The sequence below is a fragment of the Ctenopharyngodon idella genome, chromosome 22, assembly GCF_019924925.1.
Source record: "Ctenopharyngodon idella isolate HZGC_01 chromosome 22, HZGC01, whole genome shotgun sequence".
Classification (NCBI taxonomy): domain Eukaryota; kingdom Metazoa; phylum Chordata; class Actinopteri; order Cypriniformes; family Xenocyprididae; genus Ctenopharyngodon; species Ctenopharyngodon idella.
In genome coordinates, this window is record NC_067241.1 from 22,806,488 (window position 1) to 22,826,774 (window position 20,287).

Here is a 20,287-nt window from a genome sequence, read left to right on the forward strand (position 1 = left end):
TCTATCTATCTATCTATCTATCTATCTATCATCTGTCTGTCTGTCTGTCTATGTCTGTCAGTCTGTCTCTGTCTGTTTATCTGTCTGTCTGTCTATCATCTGTCTGTCTGTCTGTCTGTCTGTCTATCTGTCTATCTGTCTGTCTGTCTGTCTATCATCTGACTGACTGTCTGTCTGTCTATCTATGTCTATCTGTCTGTCTGTCAGTCTGTCTATCTTTCTTTCTATCAGTCTATCTTTATATCATTTTATCAGACATTCTCTCTGTTGTGTGCTATGTCCTGCCCATGTGTTGCGTTGCCACCAAAATCAAGCTATACAAACTTTCACTGACAATATGTGTGTGTTTGAGAAATGATATAAGTTATTTCAAGAGAGGTGTGTGTACGTTCACAGCACTCATTAGGACATATGAGTACACACTGAGCTCAAAGTGATGCTCTCTCTATAACTTCATCCACTGTTGTTGGTACACTATTACATTATGAAAACCAATGGTTTATGCATTAAATTTTATATTTAGTATGTGTTTTATTTTTGTACTGTCAAAAATAGTCTCACTACTACTCTTGCCTTATCAGAGAAAACACCCCTGGTCTGTATGTAGCTTGACCAGGCTAAACTGTGTGTAATCTTCCATGCCCTCAAATTACTCGCATACATTAAGTTTCATAGTTGGAAACATTTAAGAAGTCATCCTGTCAAACTTGTTTTAAGCCCTACCCTACATATAATAGTAAAAGCTAGAAACTTGTCTGAGTTCAATGCTAAATTAGACTCTGAGTGAGTCTCACTGAACACTTCTTACTCACATGAGACACAATTACTGCGGGAGTTTTCAGAGCAGAGACGGGCATAAACTAGACTGACACTTACAAACTGCAAAGGACTGCAAACAAGTAAGAAAACTCTTTATCATTATATGAAGGGATCTCACCTGAAAAGATTCCTCTCCAGGTAACTGTTATGTAAGGGATTAGGGATAATGTACAGTCAGCTGGCCATTATTAAAAAATGAACCCACACAGGGTGATCAGGACCCTGGCCCAAAAAAAAATTATTTTGTGACAATGACCAGTCTACTGTAAAAAAAGGTTTGAAGACTTTTTTAATGTTTTTGAAAAATGTCTCTTCTGCTCACCAAGGCTGCATTCATTTGATAAAAAATACAGTAATATTGTGATATATGATTACAGTTTTAAAGAACTGTTTGCTATTTTAAGACATTGTAAACTGTAATTTATTCCTGTGATCAAAGCTGAATTTTCAGCATCATTATTCCAGTCTTCAGTGTCACATGATCCTTCAGAAATCATTCTAATATGCTGATTTGATGCTCAGGAAACATTTCTGAATATTATCAATATTAAAAACAATTGTGCTGCTTCAGATTTTTGTGGAAACCGTCATACATTTTATTCTTCAGGATTCTTTGATGAATAGGAAATTCAAAAGAACAGCATTTATTTGAAATAGAAATGTACTGTAGCATTATAAATGTCTTTACTGTCACTTTTGATCAATTTAACCAACTAATCTGGGTTTAATTTGCGATAATAACTGACTGTCTGTACATTACCCCACTTATTACATGACTACACAGTCAATAAATAAATGGATGTGAAAAGTGATTAACACAACATTGTTTCACTAACTGTTGAATAAGCGAAAGTATTTTGGGATAAAAAGCCAATCAGTTAAAGGGGATAAAGGAAAGAGAGAGTCTTAGTTAGACAAATGGTGTCAGTATTAAAGGGAAAGTTCACCCAAAAATGAAAATTCTGTCATCATTTACATAAAGGAAGATATTTAGAAGCATGTAAGTAACCAAATAGATCTATAGTATTTATTTTTCCTACTATGGTAGTAAATGGGGGGCGAAATCTGTTTGAATACTGACATTCTTCCAAATATCTTCCTTTGTGTTCAGCAGAACAAAGAAATTCATACAGGTTTGGAACTACTTTAGGGGGAGTAAATGATGACAGAATTTTCATTTTTGGGTGAACTATCCCTTTATGTGGGCTTGTCTAAAGTTTTCAAAAATTCTCAATTTTATCTGTTTTATTTCACAGTATGCCTGTAGAAACATTATCAATCAGGAATAGCTCTGCCATTGGCCGCTTCCCAGCCGGTACTCTTCCGCTGGAGGATCCGGAAAAGGTGAAGCTAGAGAAGCCGAAGACAAAGTGGTCATGTGGCACATGGTTCCGCCAGTGCTGCCTCTGCTGCTGCCGCCGCAAAACAACAGATGCTGGCACCACAAATGGAGCTACAGAAACCACTGAGATGCCAGAGACAGGTAACCTAACTGGACAGCTAATGCATTGGCAGAGAGTGTTTTGGCTCCAAAATAAACACAAATATAACAAATATAAATATAAAATATAAACAAATATAAACACTTAGTTCACCTAATAATAATGAACATTCAGTCATCATTTACTCACCCTCATGTCATCCCAAACCTGTGTGGCTTTCTTTCTTCCGTGGAACACAAATGGAAATATTTTTAACAATGTTCCACAGAAGACAGTCAAATGATGCCAGAATTTTCATTTTTGGATCAATATAAAATATACACAACATCCAAGCTCTGTTTCTCTCTTTCAGGTACCTTACTAGAAGTGCGTTCTGTAGACCTTCTCAAATCCAACAACGGACAGAACCGACTGGAGCATCATACAGATCGCTACCGCAGCGAAAACCTCATTATCCGCAGAGGCCAGACCTTTCAGATGTTGATTGAGCTCTCGCGACCTTTCAACCCCAAGACAGATAAACTTAACTTAGATTTGAAACTAGGTCAGTTTTGCCAGACTTCTTTCAAAAACATTAAAAAACATTACCAACCCCAAACTTTTGTAGTGTACACAATATACTATGTCACTGGTTATGTAACCTAGTTTTGATCTTAAAAAAAGCATTTGTCACTCCATCTCCGTATGTTTGTGTGCATATGTCTTTCAGGTAATCTCCCAGATGTGTCCAAAGGCACACATGTGATTGTTCCTTTGGTTGAGGATCTGCAGGATAGCTGCTGGGAGTCCAAGATAGTTGAACAGAAAGGCAAAAGTATCAAACTGTCTGTCAACTCTCACCCAGCTGCTCCTATTGGCAAATACAGGCTCAGTGTTGCGACACGTTCCCCGACGGGCGAGGCCATGACACCGTACAGTCCCGAGAATGACATCTACATGCTGTTCAACCCCTGGTGTGAAGGTACAAATCAGGGCGGGGTGAGAGAGATAGAGAAATGATAACATCAGGATGTACACATACTGAAAAAGAGTTGTGGAGTGATATTATCTGGTACATTCCACCAGTCCTAGTCAGTCAAGCACAGTACATGTAGCAAGGTTTTTTTATGATGTTCTATTAACAAGATTTGGGAGGAGCAGGTTCAGATAATTAATCTGATTAGCACAGGTGAACTTATGAATAAGTATTAAAAGGGTTTTTAAGTATTAAAGGGACAAGTATTGCCTAAAAATATGCATCTTCAGCAGCTTCTTGAAAATGGCTAAAGACTCAGCAGCTCAGTTAGGCAGGTCATTCCACCAGTAAGGAATAGTCCAGGTAAAGGTCCGTGAAAGTGATTTTGTGTCTTTTTGTGATGACACCACAAGGCGATGTTTACTTGCAGAATGCAAGCTTCTGGATGGCATGTAGGTCTAAAATAATGAGCTCAGGTATAGGAGTTCTGAGCCAGTGGTTGTTCTGTAGGAAAACAGCAGTCCCTTGAATTTGATGCGAGCAGCATTGGCAACCAGTGCAAGTTTATGATGAGACGTGTGATGTGTACTCTCTTTGGCTCGTTGAACACCACTCTTGCTGCAGCATTCTGGATCAGTTGCAGAGATTTGACAGTACATGCTGGAAGGCCTGCCAAGAGAGCATTACAATAGTCCATTCTGGATAGAACAAGAGCTTGGACGAGAAGTTGTGTAGCATGTTCCGGTAGGAAGTGCCTGATCCACCTAATGTTGTATGAAGCAAATCTGCAGTTGTAGCAATGTGGTCTGTCAAGTTTAACTGATCGTTAATCACAACTCCAAGGTTCCTGGCTGTCCTAGATGGAATTATAGTTGACAAACAAAGCTGAAAAGAGAAGTTGTGATGGAGTGTTAGGTTGGCTGGGACCACAAGCAGCTCTGTCTTCGCAAGGTTTAGTTGAAGGTGGCAAGCCGCTACCGTCGGATCATCTGGATGGAAAGAGAGGTAGAGTTGTGTGTCATCAGCATAGCAGTGCTAGGAAAAACCATGTTTCTGAATGACAGATCCTAGTGATGACATGTACATGGAGAAGAGAAGTGGTCCAAGCACTGAGCCCTGAGGCACCTCAGTAGTTAGATGTTGCGACTCACCCCTCCATGACACATGAAGGACCTACCTGAGAGGTAAGATTTGAACCATTGGAGTATGATTCCTGAGATGTCCTTCATCATGAGGGTTAACATGAGGATCTTGGGGTTAACTGTGTCAAAAGCAGCAGATAGATCCAGCAAGATGAGTACCGATGATTTGGAAGCTGCTCTTGCCAGTCTCAGAGCTTTAATAACCAAGAGCAGGGCAGTCTCAGTTGAGTGTCCGCTTTTGAAACTAGACTGGTTGTTGTCCAGGAGGTTGTTTTTCTGAGTAAGAAAGGTAGAGACTTGATTCGAGTGTTTTAGCAATGAATGGAAGAAGGGAAACCGGTCTGTAATTTTCTAGATGTGCTGGATTTTGAGTGGGTTTTTTATAGCAGTGGGGTTACTTGTGCCTGCTTAAATGCTGGGAAAGGTACCAGTGTGAAGAGAGGTGATGAGGATATGAGTGAGCATGGGTACAACTGAGAAAGACATGGCTTGAAGGAGATGAGTGGAGATAAGCTCAAGTGGACAGGTGGGTGATTGGAAAGGATGAGTTTGGAGACTTCTGCCTCTGAGAGGGGATAGAAGGAAGGGAGAATGTGTGTGTTAGCTGTTGTGATGTGCATGTCAATTTGTGGTGTGGAAAATTGAGGTTTTAATTGAAGTTGAAGCTGAACTCTGCAGGACACTGGCCCCACTGGGTCCCACATTTTGAGCATAGCTCCATAACGTATGATTATGCAAAATATAAGTCTTTTAAATTGTGACATCCATGATTTGTACAGATAAATATAAGTACATCAAGTATATAATCAAGACAAATATATCATTAAATGAAAAATACGTCATTAAGAAGTAGTAGGGGTATGAGTTTCAGTGCCTGTTTTGTCCTGTTTGTCCAGTGCCACCTTATTTTTGTCCTTTCCTTTCAACACAGTCTGTCTCATTCCAAAATGCTGTAAAATGAAAACTCTACTCCTATTCATTCACTTTATCTTCCTCTTCTAGACGACTCTGTGTACATGGATAATGAGGAAGAGAGGAAAGAGTATGTTTTAAATGACATGGGAATAATCTATTACGGAACTGACAGCCAGATCGGAGACAGGCCGTGGAATTTTGGCCAGGTCAGAGCAACCCATCCATATAAACATATCTAGTGTTTTCATGAAAACTTAATAGATTCCTTCTCAGGTTGAATGTATGGCAGAAAAACAGATTTCAATTTGGATTAGATTTAATTTCATTCAAATATTGAATGTCAAAGAGTTAAAAATCATCTCCTTCTTCTGTGTCTTAGTTTGATAAGAACATCCTTCCTGCATGTCTGTTTTTGCTGGAGCGCAGTGGTGCGCCAGCATCAGGATGGGGAGATCCTGTCAGCGTGGTCAGGCTTTTGTCTGCAATGGTGAGTTTGAATGCTCCTTTTAAAGGGCTCATATCATTATTTCTTTCCAGTGGGGTCACATATAGACAACTTTCTACTTTATAGTTATTGTTCTTCAAGTGAATTGTCCTTTACAGCTAAAGCATGCTCAGAATTAAGGGGGTTACACACCGGACACAAAGCACAGCACCATGCCCCTTTTTTAAAAAAAATTCAAACACATTGTTTTCTATGAGTATATGCACCCGGCAGTGCCCAACTATGACTCTGCAGTTCAAAATCCTGCCACGTCAATGCACAGTAAATCATTAATGTACAATAATGACTTCATCCTAGGCTAGAAGATATTATTGTACTTTTTTACAGCAAAACATTTGACTTTCTGTGGCTTGAATGAAGTCTATGCTTCATTTAGAGAATCTCTTTCCATTTGCTTTGATTTTTTAAACACCAAACTTCTAACTCATCGACACCACTCATTCTTAAGGTGTATTTTTGTCTGTTTGATGATTAGATTAACTGACTGCTCTCTTAAACTGAACGCAACGCATACGGTGTGGCCAGTGTGTGACTAGATTTACAGGGATTAAAATAGATGCTGCTGCTGCAAGGTAAATTCAGGAGAACCCAGTATCAGATCTAGACAGGTGGTGCTGGGGAGGAGGAGGGGGAGAGAAATTCTAATGGCCCACAATACCGAGCTGGATCAGGTCGAGACAGAAAAAAATAAGGTTGCATAGATGGGAAAGAAGGATTGAATGACTGCGCACAGTTAGCTACTCAGAAGAGTATCGTGACTGAATTATGTATAAATTCAAACATTAAAAATATCCAGATGCAATAGAAGAATCATTTTTGTCATTTGACAGGTTAACGCTCCTGATGACAGCGGTGTGTTGATAGGCAACTGGTCAGGTACGTATGATGATGGCATGGCTCCCACGTTCTGGAGTGGCAGTAGTGACATCCTGAGACAGTACTACGAAAATGGAGGAACACCGGTCAAATACGGACAGTGCTGGGTCTTCTCTGGGGTCACCACCTCAGGTAAGAGCATGTGTTTGAGAATGTGTAAGAACATATCAGCTTGATTTGAGGATATCAATTAAACCTCTTTCTCATTTTCAGTGATGAGGTGTTTAGGGATTCCCACCCGGAGTGTCACAAACTTCGAGTCTGCTCATGACACAGATGTTTCCTTGACAACAGATATCTATTTAGATGAGAATTATGAGCCGATTGAGGAGCTTAATCGAGATTCTGTTTGGTTAGCTCAAATTTCATTTACAATATTTTAAACAACTATCAAATTTAAACAAATCTAGACAATTATGGAGTAAACTGTAGTGTAAAATATCTCAGCATATTACTGTTACTTCTAAATACTGCACCATTCAAACTGGTAATAGGATCAGTGTCAAACAAAACATGGCATGAAACATACAAATGTCCCTGTCTTGTCTCTGCAGGAACTTCCATGTGTGGAATGACTGCTGGATGGCCCGCCCAGATCTACCCACGGGTATGGGGGGGTGGCAAGTAGTAGATGCCACCCCTCAAGAGACCAGTCAGGGCGTTTTTCGCTGTGGTCCCGCTTCTGTCGCAGCTGTCCGGAATGGACAAGTTTACCTCAAGCATGACACACCGTTTGTATTTGCAGAGGTATACCTAAAATTTCTGATTATCACTTCATTTTTAAATGAGACCCAAAGAGACTTGTAGGCACTGAGCATCTGACTCCTTTTGTTCAAGGTAAACAGTGATAAAATCTACTGGCAGCGGACTACTGATGGCACCTTCATTCCCGTCCAAGTTAAGAAGAAAGCAGTAGGTCACTGCATCAGCACTAAAGCAGTTGGCTCTGATCAACGCGAGGACATCACACACCTCTACAAACACCCAGAAGGTAAAAAAAAATACATTGAAAACAAATTAAAAAGGCAGTGAACTGAAAACTGAAGTAGTCTGATTGATTGACAATTATAAACCTTGAAGAGAAGATGGGTGGAGAAAAGTTGAACGTTCCTGATGATATATAAAGGGGGGGGGGGAGAAAATGGGCATTTCTAGGTTCCTTTATACAACTGTGAATCCTTATCAAGTTTAAATCTAAATCTAGTTTAAAACACATGTGCAAAGATCATATAGGCGCTGTTTACACCTGGTATTAAGATGAGTTTTGGTCGATTGGATCAGAAGTGGACAACGCTAAATACAGGTGTAAATGGAGTCTAAAAAATTTTGAGCTTATCCACTTTTGACCCCTTCCAGAGGTAGTTGAAAACTCATTTGACCTGATTGCTTTCGTAGTGTAAACGGTCATGTGATCGAATGTGTTCAAACAGCCACTAAAGACCGTCTACTCTCCATCTATTGACCTAATGTGTAAACATTACAGGAAACATGCTAGTCAGACGGGGTTTAAACTTTGTCAGCTGAAGACCTAAGTTTGGTTTGAAGATGAAAAATGTACCAAGCACAATGTTCTCTCATCATTTCTGATTTCTAACACACACTCACAGCGTTCAGCTGGTCTTGTGGCTGTCGGAGCAGAAACTAAAGCTGATGTTCTCCATATGTTTTTCTGTCATCTCTGGGTGCATTCATATGTAAATTGCGTGAGCTTATTTTATTCATTAGATCGAAAGATCTGAAAAACCCATACATTTACCCACCCATAGACCCTCCCATTGAAGAAATTTAGGACAGAAGTGGTTGAAAGTGGACAAAAGAGACAGTAAACTCCGGGTGTAAACGGGAATGTGTCTCACTCGGCCACTTGTGATCCGATCGACCAAAACGCATCTTAATACCAGGTGGAAACAGGGGCATACTTGTATTCATCAGTGGTGCATGATATTGAAATCAAGTACTTGAGTAAAAGTACAGATACCATAATAAAATATTGCTCCATTAAAAGTATTGGTGCTAATTTTCAATTTGAGTAAAAGTACAAAAGTACTTTATTTTTAATGTACTTAATAAGACATGAACAATTCAGTGAGGTGTTGGAGGAGACTCACTCTGACCAGATTATTGAATCGTTGAAATTGTTGACTCCAATTTGCGAATTAATCATTCAGTGCGGTTTGTGAACAGAATCAATGAGTTCATTAAAAAACAATCGGCTTGTTCATTTAAAAGGTAAAGTAAAAGGTATGATATTATGCTCCAAGGTAAAAGTGTCCTAAAAAATACTCCAACAAAGTAAAAAAGTACTTAAGTACAGTAACAAAGTAAAAATATTGTGTTACTTGCTATAGTTTTGAAAATATTTTACACCGTTTTAAAAAAGTTACAATTTATTGGCTCTAAAAATGTCATGTGGTGTAATAATAACAGTTGGTAAGTATCAATACTCAAATAAAAATATCGATACTAAGGTGTGTTTTTTTTACTAGTGATTTTGTTTAATTAACAATCAATTTAATGCATACAATATGCATTGAATTGGACAAATAACCTATGTTAGTGAATAATTGTGTTATAGAACTATTTTCCTGCTCATCTGAACACACGCAAATGCTGCAAGTCAGAACCAATCAATCACAGAAAGCGTTCGCTCACTGCCGACACTACATTCAAACACCTGCATGCGTTTAATATTGTAAGAAACCATTGATGCTTTTGGGAAACGCAGCCCTGAACAATGCTTAACAGAAGACAGAACAACATAATATGTTTGAGTTATTTCACAAACAACAAAATGAAATAGTAGCCTACATAGTTTTTGCAATTCCATTTATTTGAATTGAACATTAAAAGTTCGTATTGATGTTCTGTTCTGTAATTACACTGTCAGAATACAAAGTTTGCATTTTATGGGTGCAACAGCCTGTCACTGGCAGTCCCTTATGAAACTGAACCATTACTACAGTGACCATAGTTCAGCTAAGTCTATAGTATTTGTAGATTTCCATGGTTACCACTACAAATAAACATTTTAACCATGTGTAAACAAAAATATAATCTAATAAATTGCAATTAAGGCGTATTGAATGTTAAAATACCTTTCAAATATAATGTTAAGTAGGTACCATTACCCATTTTACTCATAGTAATTCAACAATTTAAGGACTTAATTTAATAACTCAGATTAGAGATATCGATATTGGCGATTTTGGCCTTGAAAGTATCGGTATCGTATCGAAAACAAAAGTGGTATCGCCCATCCCTATTAGTTGACATGTAGTTGCAAAGTTACTTATAGTCAACATGATGTTCAAAAGGGACCATCAAAATAAAGTGTTACCTAACATTTCTCTTTCACCTTGAATAGAGCACACATCTTAATCATTAGCAGTTTTTAAATATTTATTTTAAATATTTTTAACAAATATCATTTATTATTTTAACATAATAACATAAATTATTAATTCATTCAGTTTTTGGGGAGCCGCTCCACATAAAAAGTCACAAAAATGACACATTTTGTGTTGCCATTTTGAATTTTAATTCAGGAATTAAAAACATGCTCATCATGAAAGAGGTATATTCAAGTCTTTGTATGTGTGAAATGCATTTTTTTTTCGTGTATTATTTAAAAAAATAAAAAAATCCAAAAATCACATCACTATTCCTTCGTTTTAGATTCAGAGGAAGAACGCATTGCTGTGGAAACAGCCTGTCAGTATGGCTCTAAATCAGGGATCTACGATGTCTCCAGTGCTGATGACGTCACCCTCCAAATCACCATGGATGGAGAAGAACCTCAGCTTGGTGCAGATGCTAAACTGGCCATCACGGTAAAGAACACAAGTGCAGAACAGCGCACTTTCAATCTCCACGGCCAGGTGGCTGTTATGTACTATACTGGAGTGTATAAAGCTACAGTGAAGAAAGACCAGATACCTGTCGATCTCCAACCCAATGAAGGTGAGAGACCTTAACAGAGTGCATATAGGCAATAATTTGGCAATTACTGATGCTAATTAGAGATTAATTTTTTGCTCTTACTTATCAGCTGAGACTGTGGAGTGGTGTCTGTCCTATGATCACTATAAAGACCAGCTGGTGGACCAGGCCATGCTGATGCTCACACTCACTGGACGGGTCACTCAGACCAAACAGGTTCTGGCTACCCAGTTTCGCTTCAGACTGCGCACACCAGACATAGTCATCAAAGTGAGTTTAAAAGACTTCTCTGTTTTCAACTCAAAATGATACGTATGTATATATGGAGATTGATATGTGTGGTAAATTAAGGTACAGCCAATTATAGGTTTTATTGGGTGAATTCGTTTTATGAGATCAACTGTGAAATCTCTGACACTTGTTGTAAATGTGTGCTCCTTTAATTTTCAGACTGATGGGGACGCTGTAGTTGGCAAAGAGTTGAAGGCTACGATCGTTTTCCGGAATCCTCTTCAGCGCGCACTGAAGAATGTGAAGTTTCGCTTTGAAGGTCTGGGATTGCAGAGTGTCAGAGAGGTTTCCTATGGGTAAGATGCTCAATATAAAACGTACATCATGTGTGGTTGTCCTCATTATCGTCTATGACTGCTTTCAATACACAGTTGTTAGAACATCATAAACTATGATTCAAAAGTTTGGAGTACACAAGAGGTTTCATTTTTCTATTTTATTTTATTTTTCTCAGAAATATAGAACGCTTGGCCACGGTGACTCTGACGGAGAAGTTTGTTCCTTTGGAGGCTGGGCCACAGAAACTTCTAGCCTCACTTGACTGCCGTCAGCTACCTCAGGTGCATGGAGTCGCCAACATCGTTGTCAAAGCAAATTGAATAATATCTTCAAGAGGACAAAGCTGCACTGCACTGGAACTTCAGTGGCTCTGAATTTCATTTGGATGATCTCCATCCAGGACATTCTTTTCTAGCCATGTTTGAAGACTTTTTTTTTCTAGAAAATGCCTTAAGAATGTGAGAATGTCTTTTTGCTCCAAAATTTCAAGGCATTACATAATACTTGAAACATATGAGACCAAACAGCTGAATTTTGAATAGTGTAGTACAATAACCACCTATTCGTGTTTTAAAAGGCTTAATTTAACAATTCAGAATATAATTTATTTTTGTTACATGGATTCAGCATGAACTTGTGTTGCTTTAAGACACTGTTTTTCATATTTAATTTATTTGTCCCAATATTTTTGATTTATTTATAGACTTTGAAGACATAAAAATCATGTTGAGAATCACATGCTTAATAACAATATGCACAAAACACTTGATTCTTCGTTACATGAACAAGACGTCTACACTTTATCTCACAACCGACAAAGAGTGAGCATTGAAACATTACTTAATTTGTAGAATGTGTTTTGGGGCATGTAAATAGAAAAAAATATATTTTAAATATATATTAATAAATATGTAATATATTATTATTATTATTATTATTATTATTACACATCACAACACCCTAATGGAAATTAAAGACTCTCAGAATACAACATGTTCTGTACAAAGCACAAAAAATAATGACATATTTGGTGAAATATTTTCTCTTTATATCAGTGTAATCAGGTGATGGTCATATGACTAATCATTTGCTGTTTTAAAAAGCTGTTAAAAAGCACCCTGATGAAGGCTCATTAGCCGCAACGTGTCGGTGTCGGTGTTTTTCAATGCGTAAGCCATGATCAAATGAAGGCCTTTTATATTTTTCCTAAATATTCGAGTGCCTTGGATTGATATTTTTTATGTATGTGTTTCACAAATAGTTGTTCTAGGGAACAATTTCTACATATAAGAAATGGTCAAAATGTTAGCAATAAGGATTTTGATTAAATGAAATCTTCAATGAATCAATTCACTAAAAACATTCATTCACGGATTTTGTTTTGCTAGTTACATCATTACACCAGTAGGTGGCAACCAGTGTCTTTTGAGTGTGCAAGTCACATCTTTCATTAAAAAGATTTAATAAAACACTTCACACTCTTTTCCATATAACAACAGATAGTGATCACTTCTGGCATGCTCCAAAAACTAAAAACATACAATGAAATAAATATAACACATGATACATGTTTACTTCTGTCATACAATGGATTTGTGAAATTAGACCAATGTTACTATAGGTTTAAATTTTTTGATTCAGGGTGTTATTCCTATTTTGTTTTCAATTTGTCATTTATGTTTTGTTTAGTTTTTGAAAATTTGTAATAAATTGTGATTGTGAAGAGTCATCTGAATGGTGTGCACTCAAATGAGATGAAGAGTGTACTCATAATTTTTGATTTACGTAATTCACCATCCACCATTTTGAACGATAACCTTATAAGTTATGCTCGTGACCAGAACTATACTTTTAGTACTTAAACTTTTGCAGATAATCAGATATATCGTATTAAAATGTTTCTCAGGCAAAATGTGAAGCATTTTTAACATGCTAATATCAAACCATTATGCTAATACAGCTAGCTAAACAAAGGCTGACAGGGGTAGGGTGGATTGTAACACATCTTTAAAAAGTGTGACAGCCATCCCCTTACATACAACTAAGAACAGTTTCTTTTTAATAATCTTACAGAATGCCTAGACAGTGGACAAAGATAAAGACAGACACAGTAGATGTGTCCCAGCCAGTGTTTAGAAAAAAAAGGAACTGTTGAGGTTTCAAAGAAGCACAGGTCAGTCAGATCAGTTGTGAAGAAAATATTGAAACCCAGTGGTGAGGATTCTGAGACCTCAGACAAAGAAAACTTTTATATTGTCTGTATGGAGCCAGCTGTAGCTTCCTTTGTGGCATCCAAAAGGAATGGATCTCCTTAGCTTAGTTTGAGCTTTGGGACGATTGCAGATAAGCATGCAAGGATCGATGAGAATTATATGATGCGTGAGCAGGTTAAGCACATTCAGAGAAGAAACTTGAGGTTCAGTCAGTGAGTCCTGTCTTAACCGGAGTGGATTTGACTCATAAGTGGGCTGGGTGCATATCAGCTGACGTAGACTTGGATGGTATGCAGGTCAGCCATCTTTGGGACCAATGGCTTAAATTTCCATATTTGGCACTCCTTGCATTGGTGTTGCACCCTCCAAACTGCATCCCTCCCATGGAGAATCCAAAAGGCCGGGGTCCAGGACAATAGGGTGTTTGAACACAGGGTTTAACCATTCGGCGTGTTGGAGTCTCCCTCCAATCCATACAGTACGCTAGGGTAAATATGACTACCTGCAGGGTCCAGCAAAGAGACAACCAAATTTATTAATTTGAGAGCAGAGAAGAATGGGAGTGAGTAGGGGTGCAGTAATGGCTGTGTATTGTCAGTCTAAAGAAGTTAATCTCATTTACTTTAGGAAGCAAGTTTTAGGTAAACCAGTCAGTACTGGATTAAGTCTAATAACTATCATTTTTGTCCTTAAGCTAAACTATTATCTATCTTTCTCTAGTTTTTCGAATATTAACTTAAATTGTAATTTTCCCTCCCTCATTCTATATAAATAAATAAATATTTATGTGTGTGTGTTCAGGTCACTCAAAGAACTGGGGCTGGATGGAAAGGTTACCCATGTAAAAGCAGCAAAACAAAAACAAACAAACAAACAAAAAACTAAAAAAGTAATACAAGGTATGTTTTCATGTGTCATGTGTTGTTGATGTGTTGCGATGTTGTAGAAAAGTTATTTGGATAAGGATCACTCTATCCAAATGCCCAAACCTTTTTTCTCCATTCCATCTTGAAACAAAGTTATGTTTCCATATTGATACAATGAGCACAGTGGATAGTCATTAACCATTGGATAATGACTGGATTTGCCAAGGTGTGGCACAGAGTCTGGAGAACACAGTGAAATATGTATGCATAGCACAACATCTCAGTGCATGCCATTTCCTCAAAATGATCACTCAACAATAGTTCTACTCAAAAAAAGTCTTTAAATCTCTGGCGGTCTGATTTGTCTCTGTGGTCTCATTTCTGGAACAACCCCACCACCTAGTGGCTCACTTTGGGTTTTCATTTTATCAGAAATCATCTGCTCAGTATTCTCTGTCCCTGATTCTCTCTCTGATTGGTTTTGCTGTTCAACTGTATCATCATTTGCATTCTCACTGAATGATTTCTTCTCAAACGTGATGTTTCTTTTATATTTTGTTCTACCTGAATCTTCAATGGTCACTGGTTCCCTTTATGGACACAACAGTGAATGGAACTTAGTTGAATGCAGTTTTCAGTTTTTTTGTCTTTTCTTGTCTCACCAGAATCTGATCTCCCACCTCCAGTTGTGAATCTCTTTCCCTGCCGCAGTGATCGGCGTAAAGCTTTGCTCTACCTTTTTGCTCAGCATCACAATCCTTTATCTTCTGGTCATTACACGGTATGATCAAATCTGGCAGTTTTCTCCTGACTTTCGTATTGAAAAGCAATTCTGCAGGATTCTTCTCAGTAGTGTTGTGGTCTCTGTACACAGCCACATACCTGCGGAGCTCCTGTTTCCAGTCCAGCCCTTCTGTCTGAGCAATTCCTATGCGCGTCAATATAGATGCATTCTGCCTACCTCGTTGTCTGCCCATTTTGCCATTGTCTTCACATGCTGAATACCATTTGTATCACAGAATTGTTGAAACTGTGCAGACATAAACTGTGGACCACAGTTTGATCTGATGGTGCAAGGCAGACCATGACGGCTAAAAACTTTGTCCAAGCAGTCAATGACTTTATCAGCTGTAGAAGACTTGAGTATTGCATACTCATAATAGCGGCTGTAACAATCAACTACTACCACTAGTTGGCCTAATGACCTAATATATCAGTGGCTAGATCGTGGGTAGATGTGTTATTCTTAGTGGCTCTGGCCTATCAGGTCTCATCACTAACTGACATCCATGGCTCAATCTGACATGCCTCTCTGCTTCCTTGTCCATGGCAGGTCACCACACTTTGCTTTGAAGATTGTGTTTGGAACCTACCATGTCCAAATGTCCTTCATGAGCTGTTGAAAAACAGCAGTCTACTAGATAGCGCGCACAAACTCTTTCCGCGCTCAAGACCAAAGGAGAATAGGCTACTTTGAAAGGCTTGCGCGCTCAACTGTGCATGAGATGGAGCGGGACGCGAAAAATGAAGTAAGGCCTATACCTGCGCCTTAAGACAACTTTTATTTTCTCTCACACACAGCACAGAGAAACAACTTTCTAATAAAGTGACCAAACTGCCTGTCAAGGGATAGACGAAACTGACAATGATTTTTACCATTTCAAAGTGCATCCAATTCTACACTTTAGATTTTCTTATCCCAGACATTGTTAAAGATTTAATCCCTGCCGCCAAGATGCTCCTCTGTCGGGCACGGATCATGGAAGTGAAACTTAAATCTGTCACAGGGGTGGTTGGATTTATTCACGTACGTTAAAAAGGTTTATTAAAAGCTTCTTTCTTTTCACATTTTTATTTACAGCATTATCATAATAGGCTGTATATTAACCTATTGGGAGAAAACCGGTACGTCTATGTAAAATCACATATTGAGCATCCCCATATCTCGTCTTATAACACCTCTGTGAAGATTCGACTGTGAGATTGGTAGTCGAATCAGGCTCCTCCTATCGAAGCATCGAATCGTCGACTATTCAAGGTCACCCCTAGTATACACAATGGTCATGATGGGGGAGAGGAGTTAATTAGGCCAAGTGTAAGCAAATAGCAATCATATTAAGCTCCTCATCAACTGGAATTTCTCTCACTGGAGAGCAGACTCAGGAATTTCTCTCACTGGAACAGACTCAGAAATTTCTCTCACTGGAACAGATTCAGGAATTTCTCTCACTGGAACAGACTCAGGAATTTCTCTCACTGGGACAGACTCAGGAATTTCTCTCACTGAACAAACTCAGGACAGAGGAACTGATGAGTGGAGTACTTCCTTGAAACTGCCCTGATGGATATGAGGGGAGGATCCACTAATTCCGGTATTAGGCCCACACTGTAGGATACAACCTTCAGTGCCCGGTGCGACTGGGGATGCTGCTTTCCTGGACTGAGGAATGTTAGGATACTCAGGAGTGACGGCCAGGTTCTGGCATGATGGCAATGATTGTTGGAGAAACTAGTGGTTCTTTGACTTGGACTGACTATTAGGTGGAACAGGACAGACAGAGATGAGGGAACTTGTGATGGTTTCTCAGTAGTCTTGAGATGAAGCTGAGATGATGCTCATCCTGCCACAGGATGAGGTCCAAAAATTGCTCAAGTGTCTCACATCCATCGATTCCTGACACCAGATGGTAAACATCGTTATCTAATCCATTTTTAAAGCAGTGGATAAGGATATGATTATCTCATGTCATTAAATAACAGTACTCCAGGAATTCCTGCACATATTCCTCTATCTTCTTGCCATCTTGAAATATGGTGAATAGGGAAGCCCCAGGCTCAAGAAAAGCTCCCACTGAGTCCATCTTTTTGATCTGGTCTTCTGTCATGGAACAGAAGAATGCAATAACAGGTAATATCCAAAACAAGTGGTTTATTGCAGGTATGCAGACAACAAACGACCTGAGCGGGTGAGTAACTTAGAGAGTGGATACGTTGACTTGATAGCGGTGAATGGCAGTTCTTATCTGTTTCAGTTGGAGATGAGAGATGACTGGATCGCTGGAGAAGATGGATGACTGAAGGCTGAAGACTGAAGAAAGGATCGCACAGTTAAGTTTTACAAAGGTAGGTAGTCAGGTTAGTAGTTCTTGGTAGGAACAACGAGACCAGACTAATGGTGAACTGACTGGTGAGCTTAAATAGAAAGGTGCTGATGAAGGTAATCACAGACAGGTGTGGTGAATGTGGAGTGTGAGCAGATGTGAGCCAGGAGGGATTCTGGGAAACGTAGTGTGCTGAGATGACTGGACTGGTGAATGGAGATTGTGACACCTGCGCTCTTTTCCATTTTGTTCACATTTTTAAAAGCACAAACGCTTTCGTTCATTTAGCTCACTGCAGTTTTAAAGCCCTCATTATCTGTTCTGGCCAGTAGGTGGGGCTGTCAGCTGGCAGGTTTCAATAAACGGTTATTGATTCAAAGAGCTGATAAGGTAATAAAGATGTTCTGCAAAATTGATAACATGCTTAATAACTGTGCACACTTTACAATGTGACGTAAATAGTTTTAAGGTAAATTTTATAAAATGCAATAAAAAGAATAAAAATCATGGAACCACCATTGAACCAGTGTCAACTGGATTAGGATGCAGGTGCTCTAACAAGAACACTGAAGACCGCATCCTCTAGCGCAGAGGTTCTCAAACCTGTCCTGGAGGACCACCAGCCCTGCACATTTTGTATGTCTCCTTATTTCTGACAGACCCATTTCAGGTCTTGCATTCTCTACTAATGAGCTGATGAGTTGAATCAGGTGTGATAGATGATGGAGACATACAAAATGAGTATTTTATGATTTTTTTGAATGAAAGATCAAAAGGATAAACAATGCAGATTTATTTTCACAGCCGCCTTTGCTCATATTTACTAACTGTGCCAATATTAGTGGAGGGCACTGTACATTACTTTAAATGCTTACAAGCTTTTATATATCGTCTGCCCATGATGACTTATGGGATTTCTAACAGTCTACAAGTTGGTTTATAAGGAAATGGTTTAGAAATCAGTATAGTTTATAAACTGAGAGTACAGGTTACAAAATCATGGGCACAAATTAGTGGTTGTCAATTTTTTACTCCTACATGACCCTAGGGGACTATATATTTTGTAAAATAAGGGAAAAAAAGAACACGAATTCCCCAAACCTAACTACCTGGTTAATACATATTTGCAAATTCTTTGTAATTCTCCCTTCACTTATATCAATCAAGCTCTGCTGTTTTCATGTTTAGTTCTTTGTGAGATTTAACGAAGATTTTCTTTTCTAAGATGGCCTGTTTCTGCTCACATTCCTTGATTTCTGCAACATTAAATTCCACTGATATAGAGACATTCACAATCATTATGTTGTTCTATTCTCTAATTCCAATTCTGCTTATATTCTAATTCTGCAATATTCCCCTGCATATTGAGGATTTGAGGCCAATCTTGAGAGACATTTCTCCAAACTTAGATCCTATGTAGTTTGGCAGTCAACAGAACCACTCCACTCCAACTTATAATCTCATTAGTCTAATGGATTTTGTGTATAAGGCCAGTTATGTGTCGGGTTCAGTGTGCACATTAATTACAACTGATTTTGCCAAGGCTTTTGACGCTGTAGACCATACAGTAGCAGTACTTGATCTCAGAGTGAGCCATGGCTTTGTAGTTACATGACCTGTCGTCGTCAAAGAGTGAGATATCAAAGATGGTTTTCTGACTGGGAATTATTAAACAGATTTGTCGTTGCCAATTACAGCGCGTAACATTAAAGTTACCTTGAGGGACATAATTTCAGTTAGACACACGAAGTGCAGTGTGAATTTGAGCATGTCGCAAAAGAGAATTTTCAAAAAAAGTTTTGTGGATGATTCAACTACCACCAGCTCCGTGTCCAGCTCCACCACGGGCGGCCCCGTCAACGCTGGTCCTGCTGTCCAGCCTGCTAACATCATTAGCCCTTCTTCAGGTAAACCCGCCTCCGCGGTTATAACGCCAGCAGAAGATGGAGCTCCTAACACCGCTGTCAGCGTAGGCCTACTTGTGGACCCTTTTCAGCCAAAGGATTTTAACTTTCCATCCAGACGTTTTGGGACTTCGCAAGATCATTCAACTCAGGTTGGTTTCAGCAGTGGAAATGGCTTTATTATGTGAAAGACACGGATAAAGCATTCTCTTGTCATTGTACTATGTGGATCCAAACCTTTCCCAGCAGAGTGTATTTTTTGGGATTTTATAATGCACCTGACACAACATCTGAAACCCTCTTTCTGTGCATCAAGGACATCTTCTGTCGACTGAAACTTCCTTTGAAAAAACTCCAAGGCTACTGTTTCGACGGTGCCAGTAACATGTCTGGTCGATTCTCTGGAGTACAAGCACGACTTAAAGAGGTTTGCCCCGGTTCATTATTTGTACACTGCTGCAACCATGCTCTTGACCTGGCGCTGCAAGAGGTAGCATGGGATGTGTGTCTTGTAGCAGATGCACTCAACTTTGTACAGAGCTTCGCCACACTCATCAGAGAGTCAGCCAAACTCCAAAACGTGTACCAGTCTTTTTTTTGGGTGATGAAGATCCAACAAGGTGGTGTTTGAGGACAAAAGCAGTATCAAGGATTTGCCATACCTATGGCCCACTTTTGGAAACACTATGTACACTGCAGCAGGATCCAGGTGCTCGTAGTGAGATACGGGCAAAAGTAGCTGGACTTCTCAAGCAAGCTAAGAAGGGGAGAACTGTTTTTGGGCTTCTTTGTTGTGAGGCAGTCTTTGGGCCTTGCGAGGCCGTAGCAAGAAGTCTGCAGAGTGCACAAGCGAGGCCCCGTCCCAAATGGCACACTTCTATGCATTTTCGGTCTTGTGGACTTACAATAGCTGCCGCATGCGTGTGTCCGTTAAGTCCACGAGACCGTAGGGTGTCCCATTTGTCAATTTTAGGCTTCACAAGGATGCTCGCGAGCGCCCCCTTTGCAGCCGAAATGCACCCTGGATGTGCACTTTTGCT

At 39.2% G+C, this 20,287-nt stretch overlaps 1 protein-coding gene across 1 annotated transcript; it reads left to right on the top strand.

Moving 5' to 3' along the window:
- Positions 1-755: 755 nt before the first annotated feature.
- Positions 756-12,085, top strand: tgm1 (transglutaminase 1, K polypeptide). The gene is made up of 14 exons (XM_051880651.1): positions 756-899; positions 2,076-2,302; positions 2,614-2,805; positions 2,971-3,222; positions 5,361-5,479; positions 5,653-5,760; positions 6,609-6,786; positions 6,868-7,006; positions 7,209-7,401; positions 7,492-7,645; positions 10,330-10,614; positions 10,703-10,863; positions 11,044-11,180; positions 11,339-12,085. The coding sequence occupies exons 2-14, from the start codon at positions 2,077-2,079 to the stop codon at positions 11,481-11,483; spliced, it is 2,289 nt and encodes a 762-aa protein (XP_051736611.1). The 5' UTR covers positions 756-899; position 2,076; the 3' UTR covers positions 11,484-12,085.
- The last annotated feature ends 8,202 nt before the right edge of the window (positions 12,086-20,287 follow it).